We start from the raw sequence: 23,666 nt of genomic DNA on the forward strand, positions 1-23,666 counted from the left end.
AATCCAATGACATACGACATTGTAAACAATGTAGCATATGAATGAAAATATGTAGCTACGAAACCACTAGCAAAAAAAATCTCACAAATATTTTCAAAAATTTTCAAAATATTTTTTTTTCCATAAAATTAATTAAAAAATATTTTTTACAGTTTTTTTTCTCTGAAAGTAAATGCAGAAGACATTCTTAGTCAGTAATTATCCTAAGTCAGTCCAATCATTTATAAATCCATGATATTACATCATAAAATGCAAAGCATAGTTTTGAGAGACGTGACATCGGTGCAAGCCATGCTATGAAGGCATGAAATGTTTTTAAATTTTTTTGTTTAACATTAATTTAAATTTTTAAAATATTTTTTCCTCTGCCTAGCAACAAGCAACCAATGACATTTTCAAAAGTAAATGCTTGTAAAAGATTATCAAATGTACACATAAAAACATATATACATACCACATTTAGTGTATCATTAAAATGAATTAAAATCGAGTTTTAGCATGCTAACAGTGGCGTTCATGTGATACCGTGCCATTGCCAAAAAAAACTGTGTACTGAATATAAAAAAGTATTTGCAACGTACAACCGCCACTGACTTAATCCAATGACATACGACAAGGCATGATATGCTGCCATCCAGGATGTATAAACGGGATTATTTACCGTGCAAACAAATGCATTTGTATATGCAAAAACACCGTTGTGTTGTGTCGTGGAGCTAGCGGTGCGCTGACCTCAGGCTGCCAACCGTTGAACGCGCTTGAACGCAGCACGCCTGATTGACGCCTTCATAAAAGAAACACTCGGGCTGTAAAAGACAGTTATTCCAAAGTATGACATCCCACTCTGCCTACGACATAGAAATAGAAAAGTGTGCTGGTAGGTGTTTTTTTTCACAGTACACCGTGACATAAAAAACGTTTTTTTTTCCCGTTATGCGAAGCCAAGGAGGAGATAAGACAATGCTGTCAACAAACCATGTCACATGACTACGGACAAGAGTGACTGCTCACGCTCAAAGATCCTGTCTCCTTCGCCTGCAGACAGGAAGTGGATACGGTCGTGGTCGTGATGGGTCGGGTCTGGTGTGACCCGAGGGGCCACACCTGCTTGGAAAGAAGGATCCACAACAATCCCATTGTTGGAAATGTGTATGATGAAACTTTATTCATATTGTTAGGGTTAGGGTTGGGTTTAGGGTTAGGGTTGGGGTTAGGGTTAGGATCTCAACATGCATGAAACTTCAGGTTTGGTGAAAAATGTTATATTCCGGGGGGGTCCCCAAAAATGTTTTAAGAACCCGTGTTCCAAAACAAACAGGAAGTCGGCCATTTGGGTTTTGGGTTCACCGTAACGGGTTGGGGTTAGGGTTAGGGTCTCAACATGCATGAAACTTCACCCAAAGGGCTTCAGGTTTTGGTGAAAAATGTTATATTCCGGGGGGTCCCCAAAAATGTCTTAGGAACCCGTGTTCCAAAACAAACAGGAAGTCGGCCATTTTGCTTTTGGGTTCAACGTAACGGGCTAGGGTTAGGGTTGGGGTTAGGGTCTCAACATGCATGAAACTTCAGGTTTGGTGAAAAATGTTATATTCCGGGGGGTCCCCAAAAATGTCTTAAGAACCCATGTTCCAAAACAAACAGGAAGTCAGCCATTTTGGTTTTGGGTTCACCGTAACGGGCTAGGGTTAGGGTTAGGGTTAGGGTCTCAACATGCATTAAAATTCACCCAAAGGGCTTCAGGTTTGGTGAAAAATGTTATATTCCGGGGGGTCCCCAAAAATGTCTTAAGAACCCGTGTTCCAAAACAAACAGGAAGTCGGCCATTTTGGTTTTGGGTTCACCGTAACGGGCTAGGGTTAGGGTTAGGGTCTCAACATGCATGAAACTTCACCCAAAGGGCTTCAGGTTCGGTGAAAAATGTTATATTCCGGGGGTTCCCCAAAAATGTCTTAGGAACCCGCGTTCCAAAACAAACAGGAAGTCGGCCATTTTGGTTTTGGGTTCAACGTAACGGGCTAGGGTTAGGGTTAGGGTTAGGGTTGGGGTTAGGGTCTCAACATGCATGAAACTTCAGTTTTGGTGAAAAATGTTATATTCCGGGGGGTCACCCAAAAATGTCTTAAGAACCCGTGTTCCAAAACAAACAGGAAGTCGGCCATTTTGGTTTTGGGTTCACCGTAACGGGTTGGGGTTAGGGTTAGGGTCTCAACATGCATGAAACTTCACCCAAAGGGCTTCAGGTTCGGTGAAAAATGTTATATTCCGGGGGGTCCCCAAAAATGTCTTAAGAACCCGCGTTCCAAAACAAACAGGAAGTCGGCCATTTTGGTTTTGGGTTCACCGTAACAGGTTAGGGTTAGGGTTGGGGTTAGGGTTATAAAGTCTCAACATGCATGAAACTTCACCCAAAGGGCTTCAGGTTCGGTGAAAAATGTTATATTCCGGGGGGTCCCCAAAAATGTCTTAAGAACCCGTGTTCCAAAACAAACAGGAAGTCGGCCATTTTGGTTTTGGGTTCACCGTAACAGGCTAGGGTTAGGGTTAGGGTTGGGGTTAGGGTTATAAAGTCTCAACATGCATGAAACTTCACCCAAAGGGCTTCAGGTTCGGTGAAAAATGTTATATTCCGGGGGGGTCCCCAAAAATGTCTTAAGAACCCGTGTTCCAAAACAAACAGGAAGTTGGCCATTTGGGTTTTGGGTTCACTGTAACGGGCTAGGGTTGGGGTTAGGGTTATAAAGTCTCAACATACATGAAACTTCACCCAAAGGGCTTCAGGTTCGGTGAAAAATGTTATATTCCGGGGGGTCCCCAAAAATGTCTTAAGAACCTGTGTTCCAAAACAAACAGCAAGTCGGCCATTTTGGTTTTGGGTTCACCGTAACGGGCCAGGGTTAGGGTTGGGGTTAGGGTTAGGGTCTCAACATGCATGAAACTTCAGGTTTGGTGAAAAATGTTATATTCCGGGGGATCCCAAAAAATGTCTTAAGAACCCGTGTTACAAAACAAACAGGAAGTCGGCCATTTTGGGAAGGATTTCAGGCTGTGCCATAGAATGTGGGCGGGGCACAGAAACAAACTAAACTATTAAAACTGAGTGAAGTTGCCCCCCCCCCCCCCCCCCCCGCCTCACTCAAAACTCAAATAGTCTCATTTTTAGTGCTACGTGGCTATATATCGAATATTTGAATAATTAAATAAAACAAAAGCAGCACAAATGCTCAATTTAAGATGGGGGGGGGGCAACTTCACTCAGGTAACATTAATATGTAACTCTATCTGGATATCGATCTAGAATTAATTATCATTACAACTGTATGACATCGATGCTGAAAAGCTAAATATTAGCTGCAAAAGTGACTTTTTAAATAAAGTTTAACAGAATAAAATAAAAATTAATGTTTATGAGCAGCAACCGTGACAAAAATCTCTCACTACACATCCAAAAATGGAGCTCAGATGCCTGTAGTAGCTCTCCGGTTTGACTCTGGAACAGACTATTTCTATTGACATAGTTTTTCCAATGGGGGCAAAGCGAGCGGGCGCTCCCTGAACACACCACGACACCCGCTCTTCAGTCGTCTGCACACCTGTAACACTAAAAACAACCTTTTGTGCAGCGAGACACGTAGCAGTGCAGGATATCTGACACTAATCCACGCCTGCATGGTTCCTAAGTGGAAACCCGACACACCAGAACAATGAAGTCACACGGGGGGAAAAGCCCCACTTGAAACTAGAGAGGTATCTCCACATACACACACACACAGGTATACTGTCATGTACACAGATTGCAGGTAGCACAGGCCCATATTTGGAGTGGCGGCAACTGATTGGAGGAGTCCACCATTAGTGGAGGCCTTGGGGGGGGGTCACACCGAAATAATAAATAAAAATATGACCACGTAATAACCTTAAAACTGACCACAAAGGTATCATATGTGATGAAATTATACAAATGTATTTTAAATTTGACTTAATTAAAATATAACATTGTATTTCTACCATTTTTGTTATTATTAAACAATGTCATGAAGATATTTTTTTAAAAAAGCGGTACAGTAAATAAACCCTTCACAATAAATTTCAATGATTAAATATGGTAAAAGACTAGAAATAAATGTAACATGAACACATTCAAAGAAATTAATGAAATTACAAAAGCATAAACAAGGGGAACTGTCTCCATCTAGTGGCCACATACGTGTATAGCAATGCGCCTTTTGTGCCTTCTATCTGTAAAAAAAATAGGTGAAAAAAAATATTGTACATTTTTTAGAAGTTTTAGAAAAAAATCAAAACATGACAAAAAGTTGGAAGTTTTCCATTTATTTTTTTATTGATTTTTTTATTTTATTCATTTTAAAATCTAAGAAAAGTCAAGTTGTATAATTCTGAGAAAAAAATGTGACAAAAAAACAGTATTAGGGACATTTTTTAATCATTATTAATTTATTACTATTATTGTCTGATTATTTACGGTATGTCAAGGAATATATTCAGAAAAAAGTCACAAAAACTAAGTTGCAGTATGAGGTAATAATATACATTTTTAATAGAAATTATGAAAAGTAGTAATATGACATAACAATGTCGTGAACATGTTTTAAAAAGGCGGTACAGGACAGATGAAGCCATAAATAAACCATTCACATTAAATTTCAATGATTAAATATGGTAAAATACTAGAGATAAATGTAACATGAACACATTAAAAGAAATTGATGAAATTAAGGAAGCATAAAACAAGGAGAACTGTCCCCATCTAGTGGCCATATTTGTGTATAGCAATGCGCCTTCTGTTTCAGTTATGGAAGTTAAAGCAAAAACGAACGTAAAATGTCGTAGAATCATACTTTGTTGATATTGAGATTGATAACATGTATGATTGTTTATCATACTCTTAACGATCTTGGAAGTATTTGATTACTTATTTACTCATACAAGTGTACTTCGTATCGCGCCACGGAAGGAGGATTCATTTCCGGTCTACTTCCGGTTTGCTGTTTATTTAAAAGTACAATGACCAAAAAATTAAATTAAAAACAACTTGTTAACAACATAAACGCCAAGTATTGATAGAGTAAAACTATACTGTGTACTACATACCAGCGTCTGGTTGTGTACTTCGTGTCGCGCCACGGAAGGAGGATTCATTTCCGGTCTACTTCCGGTTTGCTGTTTATTTAAAAGTACAATGACCAAAAAATTAAATTAAAATCAACGTGTCAACGACATAAACGACAAGTATTGATAGAGTAAAACTATACTGTGTACTACATACCAGCGTCTGGTTGTGTACTTTGTGTCGCGCCACGACAGGAGGATTCATTTCCGGTCTACTTCCGGTTTGCTGTTTATTTTAAAAGTACAATGACCAAAAAATTAAATTAAAATCAACATGTCAACGACATAAACGACAAGTATTTATAGAGTAAAACTATACTGTGTACTACATACCAGCGTCTGGTTGTGTATCTTCGTGTCGCGCCACGGCAGGAGGATTCATTTCCGGTCTACTTTCGGTTTGCAAGTACAATGACCAAAAAATTAAATTAAAATAAACTTGTCAACGACATAAACGACAAGTACAAAATATAATCTATAATAAATAATAATAAAAAATAATAAATAAAAATAATTATTAATACATATTAAACTATTACTTTCGTAACTTTTGATAGCGTTTTCCCTCACCGGATGCAATTCTTATTAAAGCCACTAGATGGCAGCACGTGAAAGCTCCCCAGGGAGAAAGTTATACATCATATGAACAGAAGTATTGGGTCACGTGATCAATACGCCGATAAGAGATGTCTCAGGATGTTTGACCACATAATCTAGCTTGTTTTATGCTTATCTATATATTATCTATATATATATTTATATTTTGCTGTTAATATTTGTATTATAATGGACGTTTTGGGGCATGTCATTTTAAGCTTTTATAATTTTTTTTTTCTCAACAGAAACTTTTGTTTCTTTAAATTCACAGCTTATGTTTATAACTATTTTGTGTTATGGAGGACAATTTTGGTTTTATGGTGGACCTTGTATTACTTTTTAATGTCCCTCTTATGGAGTGTTGACTCAATTTTTTAAAATGAATTACACATTTTAAAATATTTATACTAATATTAATTATTAATATACATAATCAATATATTTAAGTCAATATTTTAATCAATACATCATTTACAAACCAAAAATTTACTGAAAAAAATTACAACTTTTTTGCATTTTTTTCAGAAATATTTTTCCAAACTTTATTTAAAAACAATGAAAGACATTCAAGCTTGAAACAATGCTTAATATCTGTATGGTTAAATAGAACGTAAATCAAATATTTTTTATGGCATTTTGAAGTTTTGACTGAAATTATTATTTTTTTTAATAAAAGTATTTGTTCACAATCCCTAATATTTTTCTAAAATATATTTGTCCATATAATATTCTCTAAAAACATTCTTTAGAACCCAAAAATGTGTGGGTTTTTTTCGTATTTTTCAATTTCTTCAGAATGTAAAATTTGAATTTTCAAATTTTTAAAACAAACTGTGGATTGAATTGAAGTTTGACATGAAATTTGTCATAATTTTCAGGATATCGATGAGAAAAAGCATGATTTTATTTTCTAAAAGTAATATTGATGTTGTTTATGTTTTGTTTGCTGAGTATGTTTTTTCCAAACTTTATTTAAACACACAGTGCAACACGTTGAGGCGTTGTGTACAGCAGTGAGAAGCGTTAAAAAAGACAAAACGTTGATGGTCGTGTGAAGCGAGGGATCGAAACATGAATCATATTTGCATATCAGCAGATAGCGGCCCCCTCAAGGGGCGACCCCAGACCCCTTAGAGGAGGGCGAATGTTGCGTTGACGCAGGGGCGGGGGGCGCAGCGATGTCATCCAGTTGTCCCTCCCCCTTTCAATCCCATTTAAGGAAGCCGTTAGCGCTAGCCATCCAGCCCCTCCTCGCCCTGCCCCTGGAAGCGTCCACCCAGGGGCTGGACCACATGTCCTCCGGCCCCTGATGGACGCGCAGGCGCAGCGCGTTTCGGATGACGAGGCGCTCCACGATGAAAGAGGCGCAGAACCACAGCAGCGCGTACTCGGCGGTGATCAGGCCCAGGAAGTTGTATCGGAACGCCGAGTAGTCCCAGGGACAGGCGTTGAACTGGCGCAGCAGCAACCCGGTGCCCAGCTCCCACATGTACGTCCACAGCGTGTAGATGAGGCAGCGCACCATTACGGGGCAGCGCCCCCGCAGGTGCAGGTACATGCGCTCAACCATGAGGATGCACGTGCCGTAGATGAAGAGCGCCCACACGCTGGTCACGCCCGGGAACTTCCAATTACGCTGAGCGGCGAACTCCCACGCCGCCGTGAACATGACCTCGCAGAAGTAGCCGTGGATGGCGTACAGGTACCAGCGCGCCAGCGGCGGTAGGGGCAGGGGCGGCTGCAGGATGGCCATGGTCGCCATTGCTCGAGACCTCGATGCAGGTTTTCGTTCTGGGAAGGGAAGAACGCCACAAGGATCAAACCACAAAACGACGTCACCTCAACTCTAGCTCACACAGCGAAAAAAAAAAACATGGGGTCCTCGACTTGCACCACTACGTCACTCACCGTGAACCAGTATCCTGTCTATACATAAAACCTATATTTGACATACACATATCCGCCTACCTAAAAAACACCCCCCTAATATGGGTCACTTGACCCAACAATGAAAGAAAAACAGCAACAAAAGAGTTCCGGGGGCCCAAGATGGTTTCTTCCAAGCAGGAACCAAAACATGGCTCCGGTCCAGCGTGGCTCCACGGGGGATTAGCACATTTCTCCCAAACAAGGAAGCGTTCATGAGAGTCCTTGGACTGACTGACCTCAGTAAAACCACCGACACCGTTTTTGGGGAAAAACTCTCACAGCTAAGCTAACAACTACCGAGAAAGGATTTTAGCTTAGCTAACAAGCACAGCAAACAACTTTTAGCATAGTTGCTAACAGTAACAGATAATAATAGAAAAGCAAATTAGCATCTTGTAAGACCTTGATGCTAACTGATGTCAGACACTACAAAACTAAAAAGTTTTTGGCAGCTTTAGCGACCAATGTCGAGGGGGGAAATGGTTAGCAGCTTCCCAAGCATACCGCTAAAAGTGCTAGTTAAATATAGCTTCATGCTAACTAGTATAACAAAGCCTAAAATTATAGATGGTTTTAGTGGCTGACGGTAAGAGGAAATGGTTAGCAACTTCACTAGCGTACCTCTGAAAGTACTAGCTAATCATAACTTCATGCTAACCATGATAAAAAGGTCATTTTTGTGCATTAATTGCAATTGTTGGTGATCAAAATCAGAAGAAATGGTTAGCATGTTGTTGCACCTTGATGCTAACTGATAATAAACAGTCTTGGGCCACTAAATATGTAAAATACATATTTGTTTTTGACAGTTTTAGCAACCAACATTGGGAGAAAATGCTTAGCAACTTCACTAGCGTATCTCTGAAAGCGCTAGCTAATCATAACTTCATGCTAACCATGATAAAAAGGTCATTTTTGTCCATTAATTGCAATTGTTGTTAGCAACCTAGCAAAGGTGGTAAAAAAACGCTGATGGAAAAAATGGTGATCAAAATCAGAAGAAATGGTTAGCATGTTGTTGCACCTTGATGCTAACTGATGATAAACAGTCTTGGGCCACTAAATATGTAAAATACATATTTGTTTTTGACAGTTTTAGCAACCAACATTTAGCAACTTCACTAGCATACCTCTGAAAGTACTAGCTAATCATAACTTCATGCTAGCCATGACAAAAAGGTCATTTTTATCTATTAATTGAAATTGTTGTTAGCTACCTAGCAAAGGTGGCAAAAACCGCCGATGGAAAAAATGGTGATCAAAATCAGAAGAAATGGTTAGCATGTTGCTGCACCTTGATGCTAACTGATGATAAACAGTCTTGGGCCACTAAATATGTAAAATACATATTTGTTTTTGACAGTTTTAGCAACCAACATTGGGAGGAAATGCTTAGCAACTTCACTAGCGTATCTCTGAAAGCGCTAGCTAATCATAACTTCATGCTAACCATGATAAAAAGGTCATTTTTATCCATTGATTGCAATTGTTGTTAGCTACCTAGCAAAGGTGGCAAAAACCGCTGATGGAAAAAATGGTGATCAAAATCAGAAGAAATGGTTAGCATGTTGTTGCACCTTGATGCTAACTGATGATAAACAGTCTTGGGCCACTAAATATGTAAAATACATATTTGTTTTTGACAGTTTTAGCAACCAACATTTAGCAACTTCACTAGCATACCTCTGAAAGTGCTAGCTAATCATAACTTCATGCTAACCATGATAAAAAAGGTTACGGTACGCTAACAACTACCACAGCAAAAAAGATTTCAGCTAGGAAAGTGCTAGTTAAATATAGCTTGATGCTAACTATAACAACAAAATCTACATATCAACGATGGCTAACAATTCTGTGCTAAAAAATGTTAAACTTCAAAATCGAACAACGTTGCTTGGCCCTAAAATAATAGACGGTTTTAGTGACTGACGGTAAGGGGAAATGGTTAGCAACGTTAGCAACTTCACTAGCGTACTGCTTCATCGTATCTTGATGCTAACCATGCTAAAGGGGTCTTCCAAACTTCCAGGGTTTCAATAAAATGTACATTTCCACCCGTCTTTTGCACTTGTTGCTAGCTACCTAGCAAATGTGGCTAACAATTCTGATGAAAAATGGTTATTGAATCAGAAAAAAATTATCGTCTTGCTACACTTTAATGCTAACCAATGATTTAGTGGGCCAATAAAAATAAAAAATATTTGTTTTGGACTGTAAAGGTAAACAACTTCAGTAGCATACCTCTGAAAGTACTAGCTAATCATAACTTCATGCTAACCATGATAAAAAGGTCATTTTGTCCATTAATTGCAATTGTTGTTAGCTACCTAGCAAAGGTGGTAAAAAACGCTGATGGAAAAAATGGTGATCAAAATCAGAAGAAATTGTTAGCATGTTGCTGCACCTTGATGCTAACTGATGATAAACAGTCTTGGGCAACTAAATATGTAAAATACATATTTGTTTTTGACAGTTTTAGCAACCAACATTTAGCAACTTCACTAGCATACCTCTGAAAGTACTAGCTAATCATAACTTCATGCTAACCATGATAAAAAAGGTTACGGTACGCTAACAACTACCACAGCAAAAAAGATTTCAGCTAGGAAAGTGCTAGTTAAATATAGCTTGATGCTAACTATAACAACAAAATCTACATATCAACGATGGCTAACAATTCTGTGCTAAAAAATGTTAAACTTCAAAATCGAACAACGTTGCTTGGCCCTAAAATAATAGACGGTTTTAGTGACTGACGGTAAGGGGAAATGGTTAGCAACGTTAGCAACTTCACTAGCGTACTGCTTCATCGTATCTTGATGCTAACCATGCTAAAGGGGTCTTTCAAACTTCCAGGGTTTCAATAAAATGTACATTTTGACCCGTCTTTTGCACTTGTTGCTAGCTACCTAGCAAATGTGGCTAACAATTCTGATGAAAAATGGTTATTGAATCAGAAAAAAAATATTATCGTCTTGCTACACTTTAATGCTAACCAATGATTTAGTGGGCCACTAAAAATAAAAAATATTTGTTTTGGACTGTAAAGGTAAACAACTTCAGTAGCATACCTCTGAAAGTACTAGCTAATCATAACTTCATGCTAGCCATGATAAAAAGGTCCATTGATTGCAATTGTTGTTAGCTACCTAGCAAAGGTGGCAAAAATGCTGATGGAAAAAAATGGTTATCAGCTTCAAAATCAGAAGAAATTGTTAGCATTTTGTTACATCTTGATGCTAACCGATGATAAAACAGTCTAGGGTCATTAAAAATATAAAATACGTATTTGTTTTGGGGGGGGAAATGCTTAGCAACTTCACTAGCATACCTCTGAAAGTGCTAGTTAATCGTAATATTGATGCTAACCATGCTAAAAGTGTATTCCGAAACGCAATTGATTAAATAAAAGGTAAATTTTTAGCATAGGTGCCAAAAAAATCTAGATGCTAATCGATGATAAAACAGTTTTGGGTCATTAAAAATATAAAATATTTGTTTTGGGCAGTTTAAGCTGCAAGAAAAAAAATCAGTTAGCAACTTGTTAGACCTTGATGCTAACTGATAGCATTAGCATTGGCAAATAACAGCGAGGGGGAAATGGATAGCAACTCCGCCAGAGTACCTTTGAATGTGCTAGTTGGACGTACCCGGATGCTAACTAACTATAGATGGAGCTTTTTTGAACTAGCTAATAATAACTAGCTATATCATATCTCTGTATATGCTAGCTACACTTTCATGCTACATGACTGATAGTGACCCTGCTAGAAAAACCAGCATAGACCAGCTACCAACATAGACCAGCATATGTTGTGTTTTCGTATGCAGGACCAGTTTAGACCAGCTACCAGCATAGACCAGCATATGTTGTGTTTTCGTCTGCAGACCAGTTTAGACCAGCTACCAGCATGACCGACATATGTTGTGCTTTCATGCTGGTATGCTGGTCCTGCAGACCAGTTTAGACCAGCTACCAGCATAGACCACCATATGTCGTGTTTTCGTCTGCAGACCAGTTTAGACCAGCTACCAACATAGACCAGCATATGTTGTGTTTTCGTATGCAGGACCAGTTTAGACCAGCTACCAGCATAGACCAGCATATGTTGTGTTTTCGTCTGCAGGACCAGTTTAGACCAGCTACCAGCATAGACCAGCATATGTTGTGTTTTCATGCTAGTCAGACCAGTTTAGACCAGCTACCAACATAGACCAGCATATGTCGTGTTTTCATGCTAGTCAGACCAGTTTAGACCAGCTACCAGCCTAGACCAGCACGACAACACAACATATGCCGGTCATGCTAGTTTTTCCCAGCAGGGAACGGTTAGCATACCCACCTTTCAGCATGTGAAGTATCCCGGATGCTAACTGGCGAGAAACGTTCCCCAAAAGATCACAAAAGTTTGCTTTCGACCGCTTTAGCGGCGGACGTTGAGGACGTTGAGGGGGAAATGGTTAGCACACCTGGAGACATGCTAGCTGACTCGTCACAAAGAAGCTCCGCCCCCCCCAAAAAACCACAACCATTTTTGACTACCTGGAATTGTTGCTAAGTGCTCTGGATGGAAAAGTTGATACACATTCCGTACGCGAATTCCATGCTAAAGTCTCCCTGCACGGAATACCCAACAAGGCCTTGAGCTCAGCGATGACGTCCATCACGGCGATGTCATAGAGCGTGCTAATATTTGTAACAATGGCGACTCAAAGTCACGTTGCGCAATAACAACGTGTCGCTCACAGCGGCTAAGAAATGCCAGACGTTTTGTGCCGACTTCCTGATGAATTGATTGCTTTTCCCGGGATTGACGAGGATTATTGATCCGGTATTTACTTAGCCGACCGGAACACCGTAAAGTGCATTTGTTCACCACCGCAGACCATAATAACACAAACTGCAGTCGTGGCGCCCTGATTCGGGGGAAATGTTGACATATGAGAATTAAGTTAATTAATTAATCTTACGTTAGGCATAGCCGAGGGCAGCTATTTGGGGGCTTGAATCATAAAAATCATGGAATGCTATTGTTTGTCTTTTTAAAACTTACATATATCGACTTATTATAGCTAAAAATGTCTATCTGCAATTTCATATTTGTCATTCATTCTGGGTTAACTATGGACAAAAGGTGATTAATCGTAAAATGAGAATAGGCTTTTTTTTTATTCTTAGAATAGGCTTTTTTAATGGAAAAAAAAGTTGGGAAATGTGTTTATGAAATCACAAAAAAATTGTTTTTTCTATTCAATTTAGCTGTTAAATTAAAGAAAAATTATATTTATTTAGATGTAAAAAATGATATTCATATTTTGCTTTTTTAATGCAAGAGAATAGGCTTTTTTAATGAAAAAAAAGTTGGGAAATGTTGTGTTTATGAAATCACAATACAAGAAAATTTTGTTTTTTCTATTCAATTTAGCTGTTAAATTTAAAAAAATTATATTTAGTTTGATGTAAAAAATAATATTAATATTTTGCCTTTTTTATGCAAGAGAATAGGCTTTTTTAATGAAAAAAAAGTTGGGAAATGTTGTGTTTATGAAATCACAATGCAAGAAAAATTTGTTTTTTCTATTCAATTTAGCTGTTAAATTAAAAAAATATATATTTAGTTAGATGTAAAAAATAATATTCATATTTTGCCTTTTTTTATGCAAGAGAATAGACTTTTTCAATGAAAAAAAAAGTTGGGAAATGTTGTGTTTATGAAATCACAATACAAGAAAATTTTGTTTTTTCTATCCAATTTAGCTGTTAAATTTAAAAAAATTATATTTAGTTAGATGTAAAAAATAATATTAATATTTTGCCTTTTTTATGCAAGAGAATAGGCTTTTTTAATGAAAAAAAAGTTGGGAAATGTTGTGTTTATGAAATCACAATGCAAGAAAAATTTGTTTTTTCTATTCAATTTAGCTGTTAAATTAAAAAAATATATATTTAGTTAGATGTAAAAAATAATATTCATATTTTGCCTTTTTTTTATGCAAGAGAATAGACTTTTTCAATGAAAAAAAAAGTTGGGAAATGTTGTGTTTATGAAATCACAATACAAGAAAATTTTGTTTTTTCTATCCAATTTAGCTGTTAAATTTAAAAAATTATATTTAGTTAGATGTAAAAAATAATAATAATTTGCCTTTTTTATGCAAGAGAATAGGCTTCTTTAATGAAAAAAAAGTTGGGAAATGTTGTGTTTATGAAATCACAATGCAAGAAAAATTTGTTTTTTCTATTCAATTTAGCTGTTAAATTAAAAAAATATATATTTAGTTAGATGTAAAAAATAATATTAATATTTTGCCTTTTTTTAATTCTTAGAATAGGCTTTTTTAATGAAAAAAAAAGTTGGGAAATGTTGTGTTTATGAAATCACAATACAAGAAAATGTTGTTTTTTCTATTCAATTTACCTATTAAATTAAAAGAAATTATATTTAGTTAGATTTAAAAAATAATATTAATATTTTGCCTTTTTTTAATGCAAGAGAATAGGCTTTTTTAATGGAAAAAAACGTTGTGAAATGTTGTGTTTATGAAATCACAATACAAGAAAATTTTGTTTTTTCTATTCAATTTAGCTGTTGAATTAAAAATATATACATTTAGTTAGATGTAAAAAATAATATTAATATTTTTGCCTTTTTTTAATTCTTAGAATAGGCTTTTTTAATGAAAAAAAAAGTTGGGAAATGTTGTGTTTATGAAATCACAATACAAGAAAACTTTGTTTTTTCTATCCAATTTAGCTGTTAAATTAAAGAAAAAAATTGTGAAAATAATTGTTATATTTTAAAAGAAAAACTAAGTCGCGGTATAAGGTAATAATATACATTTTTAATAGAAATTATGAAAAGTAGTAATATGAGAAAAATTTGAAAAATTTGTAATGAATTTGTACTGTGACAAATAAAAGTATTTTATGTGAATAAAGTCATTAATAAGAGAAAAAATTGGAGAAAAAGTCATGATATGAGGAAAAAATATGGTAAATTATTTGTGGAAATATCCAACAAAGATGTAAGACAAGAAAAATTGAATAATAATAACTGTATATTTAATTAGATGTCAAAAATAATAATATTTTGCCTTTATTCTTAAAAAATGACTGCTGACTTGAACATTTTGCTGGTTTTGTTTTTCTTTTTTTTTTTTTGGTAAAATGATATTTTTAGATAAAATAACACAAATGGCCCCCGGGCTGCACTTTGGACACCCCTATGCTATATACGCTAATCAAGTAGTCCAAATGTTTGATATTCCATAAATAATAATGCATATACAACAGCTTCACAATATGGGTGAAAAATAATATAATAATAAGAGAAGATTAGCTTAATAAGAAATTAGCTTCATAAGATTAGCTAGCATAAGAAATGGCCAAAATAAAAGCACAAGGTGTTTTTGGTTGCGGTTTTCCGCTCCGCCCGCATATTTGCATTAAAGCCGGACACCAAGTACCGCAGCAGCACGGTATGGAACTTGCAACGGTCTATTTTCTAACAGGTGCATCTGGCAACCCGAGCAGCTTTATAGTGTTGCACGAGGCCGCTACAAGTCCGTCTTTCGGACGAATATGTTTCATTTCAAGGTACCGAACCTCCGGGAATGCCGCGTCTCTCCGAGGAATGACTCATCCGCATGCTTACCGCCACGGTCGGGGAGGGTGGGGGGCTCCGCAGCGGCTCTCCTCGCCACACGACGCCGGGGGAAGGTGCTCGATTTGCGGCTGTCAGCGGCAGCAACAGGGGCTCCTTCCCTCCGATGGAAGCGGACACATTTTACTTTTACCGCATCATCATCATCATCATAAGCAGCATCAGCTCACGCGCGCACATGCATCTTGCACACACACGCACGCACACGCACATCATGCATCTTTTTCTTAACCGCTTGTCTGCCGGAGCGGTCGCTGTAATGGCGCCCTCTGGCGGTCGGCGTGGGTACAACAGTTTAATACAAGTTCTCATAAAATGAGCGATGAAATTATGACTTTTCTGTACATTTACAACTTTAGATTTTTATTATTTTATGATTCATTTTATTTAATTAATTTAATTATTTATTATTTTATTTAATTTATTTAATTCAGTTGTATTCAAATAACATTTGTATTTAAAAAATATATTTTTTCCCCTTAAAATATAAAAAAAATTCTTGTAAAATGTATTTTGGCTGACAAAATTTTGACTTTTTTTTAATTAAACCCAGATTTTTTTCTCTAAATATTTCTGTAAAATTAAAAGGTTCCAATTTTTTTTAGCACAGAACCTGACATCACATTTACCGCTTCATTCTTCTTTAATCTAACATTTATCTCCACTAAAGTAGGACAAATTCGTTCTTGGAAAATCATCTACGATAAAGAACATTTTCATGAAATTATTACTATTTCTAGGAAAATTTATTTGCTATATTATTTCTATGCTATTCAATACAACCTTCTAAAATTTCTTTTTATTTCTATTTTTTAAATATATATATAATATTTATTATTATTTCTATTATATTTCTATAATTTCTAAAAAAAAAAAAACTAAATAATAAACCGATTGTCCTCCTAAAATTGCAGAATTGTTCTTATTTTCATTTTAAAAGCACTTTTTTTTTTACAAATATTTTTTTTCTAAAATTGTTGTCCTAAAAAAAATGTATAAATAAATAAAATTAAAAAAAAAATGTAAATTACCGAATTGTTCTGGTATACACACTTTTATAAAACAAAAATTTTCTTTAAAATCATTGTCCTAAAAACAGTAAAGAAATAATTTTTTTAATTAATTGGCTGTCCTTGTAAAATTACACAATTGTTGTATTTTTTTTATAGTAGTCACACATTTTTTTTAAACAAATTTTTTTTTAATTGTCCTAAAACAAAAAAAACTTGGGTATTTGTCATTTTCCAATATTACAACTTAAAGTTAGACTGTCATAATTTTCCCATATTTTTTATTCTATTTATCATTATATTATTGTGACATTTTTCAGGAGAAACCTTTTCTGCCTTTTCCGGAAAGGACTTTCTTCAGGGTTCTGATTGGCTGCCATTATATTTTCATGTGCAGCAGAATTTAAAGAGACATACACCAAGCAATAAAAGGGGCGGGGCCAGGAATGAATGTTGAGGTTTTTTTTTTTTAATGACATTATCGAAGCATAGATGCATTACTTGTGAAAAAGGTAGAAAAAACAGCCAGTCTTTCTCAATAAGTTAAACCTCTCGGGGCCAAAGAGCACGGGCGGCCGGCTCACCAAACAAGATTCCCAATAAAGCCTTCAAATTGGACGACGACGACGACAAAAAAAAAAAAAAAAAAATTACGAGGAGTTAACTGATGTCAGGAAAGAAAAGTGCATCTCCTTGAGGGAATAACAAAAAAAAAAAATAGCGTACAAGTTTGCAAGTGGTTTATGTTACAGTCTTCCGCCCTTTTTCCACAGGGCTTATTTTTTTATACAAGCATTCCTCATCCTTTCATCGCTGAACAATAAGCGGAATCATTGTTGGTTAAAAAAAAAAAAAAAAAAAAAAAAGAAAGGAGGAGGAAAAGAAGAAGTTGGACATTGTAATAATAATAATAAGAAGAAGAAGAAAGAAGAAGTATGGAAGTACTAAAGAGTCCTGTACAAAGTGATGGACCACCAGGAGCCTGAAGGACATCAGAGTCTCCTTCCAGCAGCACCCGGCTCGCCTTCTTCTCCTTTCCGCTCTCACGGCGCCCTCTGCTGGCAACAAGGAACACACACCGGGATCACGTCATCACCGTTTAGGCTACTTTGGGGGGAAATTAGCTTTTATGACTTGGAGTACTTAATTTTCTGGATTTTTTGGGATTTATTTTTGTCAACTTTTCCTCCGTCAAATATAAAAACTAGTTCTGTATAAACTCAGGAATTTTTTGTTTAATCTAAAAATTGACACTTTTTACTGAAAATATAGAAACTTTATTGCAAGTCTTTCTTCCTCATCACATCATAACTTAATTTTTGTAAAATTCTTCTTTAAATTATTTTTTTTTTTTACATGAAATAACTACAATAAAGTAAAATTCCGACTTAATTATTGACAAAACCAAAATATTTTCTTTGTATTATTGCATGTTGGAAAGCTAATCTTCACAAAACGTAACACAAATATTTGGAATTTCAAAAAAAAAAAGCATTTTAAAATTACATTTAAACATTTATGGATTTATTTTCATACAAAATAACAAAACTTTTATCTAAAAATTGACACTTTTTACTAAAAATATAGAAACTTTATTGCAAGTCTTTCTTCCTCATCACATCATAACTTTATTTTTGTAAAATTCTTCTTTAAATTACTTCTTTTTTTTTTTTTTACATATAATAACTACAATAAAGTAAAATTCCGACTTAATTATTGACAAAACCAAAATATTTTCTTTGTATTATTGCATGTTGGAAAGCTAATCTTCACAAAACATAACACAAATATTTGGAATTTCAAAAAAAAAAAAAAAAGCATTTTAAAATTACATTTAAACATTTATAGCTTTATTTTCATACAAAATAACAAACTTTTTACTCAAAATATTGAAACTTTATTGCAAGTCTTTCTTCCTCATCACATCATAACTTTTTTTTTACATGAAATAACTACAATAAAGTAAAATTCTGACTTAATTATTGACAAAACCAAAATGTTTTTTTTTGTATTATTACATATTGGAAAGCTGTTCTTCACAAAACATAACTAAATATAAATATTTGGCATTTTAAAATTATTTATTTATTTATTTTATATTATTTTTATTTTATATTATTTTATATTATTTCATATTATATTATTTTATATTATTTTTATTTTATATTATTTTATATTATTTCATATTATATTATTTTATATTATTTTTATATTATTGAATTTTTATATTTTATTTTTATATTGTTTTATTTTTATATTATTTCATATTATTTTATATTATATTATATTATATTATTTAATATTATATTATTTTATATTATTTTTATATAATTTTATATTATTTCTATAATTTTTTATATTATTTTATTTTATTTTATATTATTTCATATTATTTTATATTATATTATTTCATATTATTTTATTTTATATTATTTCATATTATTTTATATTATTTTATTTTTATATTGTTTTATTTATTTTATATTTTTTAATATTATTTTTATATTATTTTATTTTCATATTATTTTATTTTTATATTATTTTATTTTTATATTATTTTATTTTTATTTAAACATTTATGGCTTTATTTTCATACAATTTTGGGGGGGAATTTTTCTTTTGTTTTTAACCAATCAGTGAGCTTAGCCCCGCCCTTCAGGTTCTGCTTGGCACCCCAACAACTGTGACGTTAAGTACCGGATGAGAGCATGCTGGTGGTCTGCACTGACCTGGGCGGGGGTGGGATGTACGATGGAGGACGCCCCCCTGCGGAGCGTTCAGTCCAGCTCGTGTACCTCGTCCTGCATGGCAGCCGAGGCCCGGCCCATTTCACTCATGCGTTTGGCCATGATGTCCCAGGTCAGGGCTTTGGATTTGGTGCCTGCAAACCAGCGGTAGAACATGTTAGCACATGTTAGCACATGTTAGCACTATCGGATGGATGAAGAACAATGATTATTCTGCCCCCTGGTGGATGGAAAAAGTCTTATTTGACTCTGAACATGAATCTATTCATAACACAGTTTTAGCTCAATCATAATAATCAATAATAAGAGATTTTCAGAATAAAGTGGCGAATTTAGGTGTTGATATGAGATGTGATGATATTTAATATTTATTAATATTCATTTTATTTATTTGAAATGTGTATTATTTTAATTAATTAATGATATAACATTTTATTTTATTTAAAATTTTATATTTTTTTAAATTATATTTTAAAATTAAATTTCTTTAATTAATTAATAATTTTTAATTAATTAAAAATTAAATGTGTTTTTTTTTATATTATATAACATGTCAGATTATTTTAATTATTATTATGGCTTTATTATATTTATTATATATTTAATATTTATTAATATTCATTTTATTTATTTGAAATTTGTATTATTTTAATTAATTAATTATATAAAATTTTATTTTATTTAAAATTTTATTTTTTTTAAATTATATTTTAAAAATAAATTTCTTTAATTAATTAATAATTTTTAATTAATTAAAAATTAAATGTGTTTTTTTATATATTATATAACATGTCAGATTATTTTAATTATTATTATGGCTTTATTATATTTATTATATATTTAATATTTATTAATATTCATTTTATTTATTTGAAATTTGTATTATTTTAATTAATTAATTATATAACATTTTATTTTATTTAAAATTTTATTTTTTTTAATTATATTTTAAAAATAAATGTCTTTAATTAATTAATAATTTTTAATTAATTAATTAAAAATTTAATGTGTTTTTTATATATTATATAACATGTCAGATTATTTTAATATGCTGTTGGAACGGGCATTGCCTGAGACAGCCATGAAAAGGGGGGGGGGGTACTTATGTGACCTTTGGTACCGGTAATATTAGAACTTTTTTTTCTTGTGAATTTATGACTGTATACCTGTAAATTTATGTTTTTTTTTCCTTGGAAAATGTAGGACTTTATTCTTGTAAAAATGCAAGATTTTAGTCATAAATTTGTGATTTTTATTCTTTTTATTTGGGAACTTTTTTTCTTGTAAATTTACCATTTTATTCTCATAAATTTATGACTTTATTCTTGTAATATTAGAATTACAAGAATAAAGAATTTACAGAATTTACAGCAACATGTCGGATTATTTTAATACGCTGTTGGAACAGGCATTGCCTGAGACAGCTATGAAAATGGGGGGTACTTATGTAACCTTTGGCCTTGGGCAAAGGTACCGGTAATATTAGGACTTTTTTTTCTTGTGAATTTTTATAATTTTTTTCTTGGAAAATGCACGACTTTATTATTGTAAAAATGCAAGATTTTATTCATAAATTTGTGATTTTTATTCTTTTTATTTGGGAACTTTTTTTTATTGTAAATTTACAATTTTATTCTCATAAATTTATGACTTTATTCTTGTAAAGTCATAATATTATTATTATTATTATAATTATTATTATGTAATATTATAACTTTTTTTCTTGTGAATTTACGACTGTACACCTGTAAATTTATTTTTTTTCTTGGAAAATGCACAACTTTATTCTTGTAAAACTGCAAGATTTTATTCATAAATTTTTGATTTTTATTCGCACAAATTTGAAAACTTTTTTTACTTGTAAATTTACTATTTTATTCTCATACATTTATGACTTTATTCTTGTAAAGTCATAATATTATTATTATTAGTATAATTATTATTATTATTATGTAATATTAGAACTTTTTTTCTTGTGAATTTATGACTGTATATCTGTAATTTTTTTTCTTGGAAAATGCACGACTTTATTCTTGTAAAAATGCAAGATTTTATTCATAAATTTGTATTTTTTATTCTCATGAATTTGGGATTTTTTTTTCTTGTAAATTTACCATTTTATTTACTTTTATTTGTGATTTTTATTCTTTTTATTCTTTTTATTTGGGAACTTTTTTCTTGTAAATTTACAATTTTATTCACATAAATTTATGACTTTATTCTTGTAATATTAGAATTACAAGAATAAAGAATTTACAGAATTTACAGCAACATGTCGGATTATTTTAATACGCTGTTGGAACAGGCATTGCCTGAGACAGCTATGAAAAGGGGGGGGGGGGGGGTACTTATGTGACCTTTGGCCTTGGGTAAATGTAATATGACTTTTTTTGTTTCTCTTAAATGTACAACTTTTGTTAATTTACGACTTTGTTCTCATGAATGTACAACTTAATATTTAATTCATATATTTAATTAATATATTTATATATATTTAATATACATTTAATATTAATATTCGGCACCATGTCGTCAATCAAATCCCGCCATTTTTCATTCAGGGATCTCCTTCCATGTGTACCTAATGAAGTGTCCGATGAGTGGATGCTGGACAAACTGACGCCAATGTTAATAAACCAGGAATCAAATCCAGAACAAGTCCACCATTTTAGAGCGAAATAAGATCCTTCGCCGGAAAATATGTCATCTCGGCCATCGCCATTCTCGCCGCTACGACGCTTCATCGCTAAATTCGGCCGCGGAACGCTCATTGCCTCGTGTTCCTGGCTCTCGCTCCTGATCCGCCAGTCTGTCTCTTCCCCCTCGTTGGGTCCACAGGGGGCGACCAAAGTAGGACACACACACACAGCCCCCCCCCCAAAAAAAAACTCTTAACCCCTTCAGCCGGAAGCAGTGTTCTAAAAAGACACATTTCTAAATGACCTCATTTCATATTTCTATGCAGTATTTGTACAGGAAGTACAATATATACAAACATAACAACGCTAGTCATATCAAATAATTAATTTTTTATGATGGCTTTTCCTTCCCATAATTAAACAACTTTATAAAAATTTTTTTTTTTTTTTGCCATTTTTGAAGGTTGATACTGGGAACTTTTCTTGTAATAAATTAACTTTATTGTTGGTAAAAAAAAAATACTCATAATATTCCCAATTTGTTGTAAAAACGGTATTTCAAAACATTTTAATCATTTTATTCTCCAATTATGACCACACCATTTTTTCGCAAAAATTTTTATACCTTTTTTTATACCTTAGTACTCATAACATTATTACTTTGTTTTTTTGTAATAAATTAACTTTATTTTTGGTAAAAAAAAAATATATACGTATATATACTCATAATATTCCCAATTTGTTGTAAAAACGGTATTTCAAAACATTTTAATCATTTTATTCCCCAATTATGACCACACTATTTTTTCACGAAAATTTTTATACCTTGGTACTCAAAACATTATTACTTTGTTTTTTGTAATAAATTAACTTTATTGTTGGTAAAAAAAAAAAAATACTCATAATATTCCCAATTTGTTGTAAAAACAGTATTTCAAAACATTTTAATCATTTTATTCCCCGATTGTGACCACAACATTTTTTCGCAAAAAATTTTATACCTTGGTACTCATAACATTATTACTTTGTTTTTTGTAATAAATTAACTTTATTGTTAGTAAAAAAAAAAATACTCATAATATTCCCAATTTGTTGTAAAAACGGTATTTCAAAACATTTTAATCATTTTATTCCCCAATTATGACCACACCATTTTTTCACTAAAATTTTTTATACCTTGGTACTCATAACATTATTACTTTGTTTTTTGTAATAAATTAACTTTATTGTTAGTAAAAAAAAAAAAAAACTCATAATATTCCTAATTTGTTGTAAAAACGGTATTTCAAAACATTTTATTCCCCAATTATGACCACACCATTTTTTCGCTAAAATTTTTATACCTTGGTACTCATAACATTATTACTTTGTTTTTGTAATAAATTAACTTTATTGTTGGTAAAAAAAAAAATACTCATAATATTCCCAATTTGTTGTAAAAACGGTATTTCAAAACATTTTAATCATTTTATTCCCCAATTATGACCACACTATTTTTTCACGAAATTTTTTTATATCTTGGTACTCATAACATCATTACTTTGTTTTTTGTAATAAATTAACTTTATTGTTGGTTAAAAAAAAAAACTCATAATATTCCCAATTTGTTGTAAAAACGGGATTTCAAAACATTTTAATCATTTTATTCCCCAATTATGACCACACCATTTTTTCACTAACATTTTTATACCTTGGTACTCGTAACATTATTACTTTGTTTTTTGTAATAAATTAACTTTATTGTTGGTAAAAAAATATATATATACTCATAATATTCCCAATTTGTTGTAAAAACGGTATTTCAAAACATTTTAATCATTTTATTCCCCAATTATGACCACACCATTTTTTCGCAAAAAATTTTATACCTTGGTACTCATAACATTATTACTTTGTTTTTGTAATAAATTAACTTTATTGTTGGTAAAAAAAAAAAAAAACTCTTAATATTCC

At 32.9% G+C, this 23,666-nt stretch overlaps 2 protein-coding genes across 8 annotated transcripts in view; both read right to left on the reverse strand.

Annotated features, from left to right (window-relative positions):
* Positions 1-6,659: 6,659 nt before the first annotated feature.
* On the reverse strand, positions 6,660-15,565 carry tmem229b (transmembrane protein 229B). 3 transcript variants are annotated; one of them, XM_058057136.1, is made up of 2 exons: positions 15,309-15,565; positions 6,660-7,515 (listed from the first exon to the last, which is right to left on the reverse strand). In XM_058057136.1, the coding sequence occupies exon 2, from the start codon at positions 7,484-7,486 to the stop codon at positions 6,929-6,931; it is 558 nt and encodes a 185-aa protein (XP_057913119.1). In that variant the 5' UTR covers positions 7,487-7,515; positions 15,309-15,565; the 3' UTR covers positions 6,660-6,928. The 3 variants fall into 3 exon arrangements, with proteins under 3 accessions (XP_057913119.1, XP_057913118.1, XP_057913120.1); XM_058057135.1 differs by lacking the exon at positions 15,309-15,565 and adding an exon at positions 11,997-12,230; XM_058057137.1 differs by lacking the exon at positions 15,309-15,565 and adding an exon at positions 7,633-8,121.
* Positions 15,566-16,774: 1,209 nt separating this feature from the next.
* Positions 16,775-23,666, reverse strand: part of mta1 (metastasis associated 1) — a 79,501-nt gene continuing 72,609 nt past the window's right edge. For 4 of the 5 annotated variants that reach the window (XM_058056331.1, XM_058056333.1, XM_058056335.1 and 1 more), the window contains 2 exons: positions 19,057-19,208; positions 16,775-17,382 (listed from right to left, as the gene is read on the reverse strand). In XM_058056331.1, the coding sequence (XP_057912314.1) occupies positions 19,105-19,208 (104 nt within the window). In that variant the 3' untranslated portion in view covers positions 16,775-17,382; positions 19,057-19,104. Of the gene's footprint in view, positions 17,386-19,056; positions 19,209-23,666 lie in introns of all 5 variants that reach the window. The other variant, XM_058056332.1, reaches the window with a different exon arrangement.

This window comes from Doryrhamphus excisus, chromosome 19, assembly GCF_030265055.1.
Source record: "Doryrhamphus excisus isolate RoL2022-K1 chromosome 19, RoL_Dexc_1.0, whole genome shotgun sequence".
Lineage (NCBI taxonomy): Eukaryota > Metazoa > Chordata > Actinopteri > Syngnathiformes > Syngnathidae > Doryrhamphus > Doryrhamphus excisus.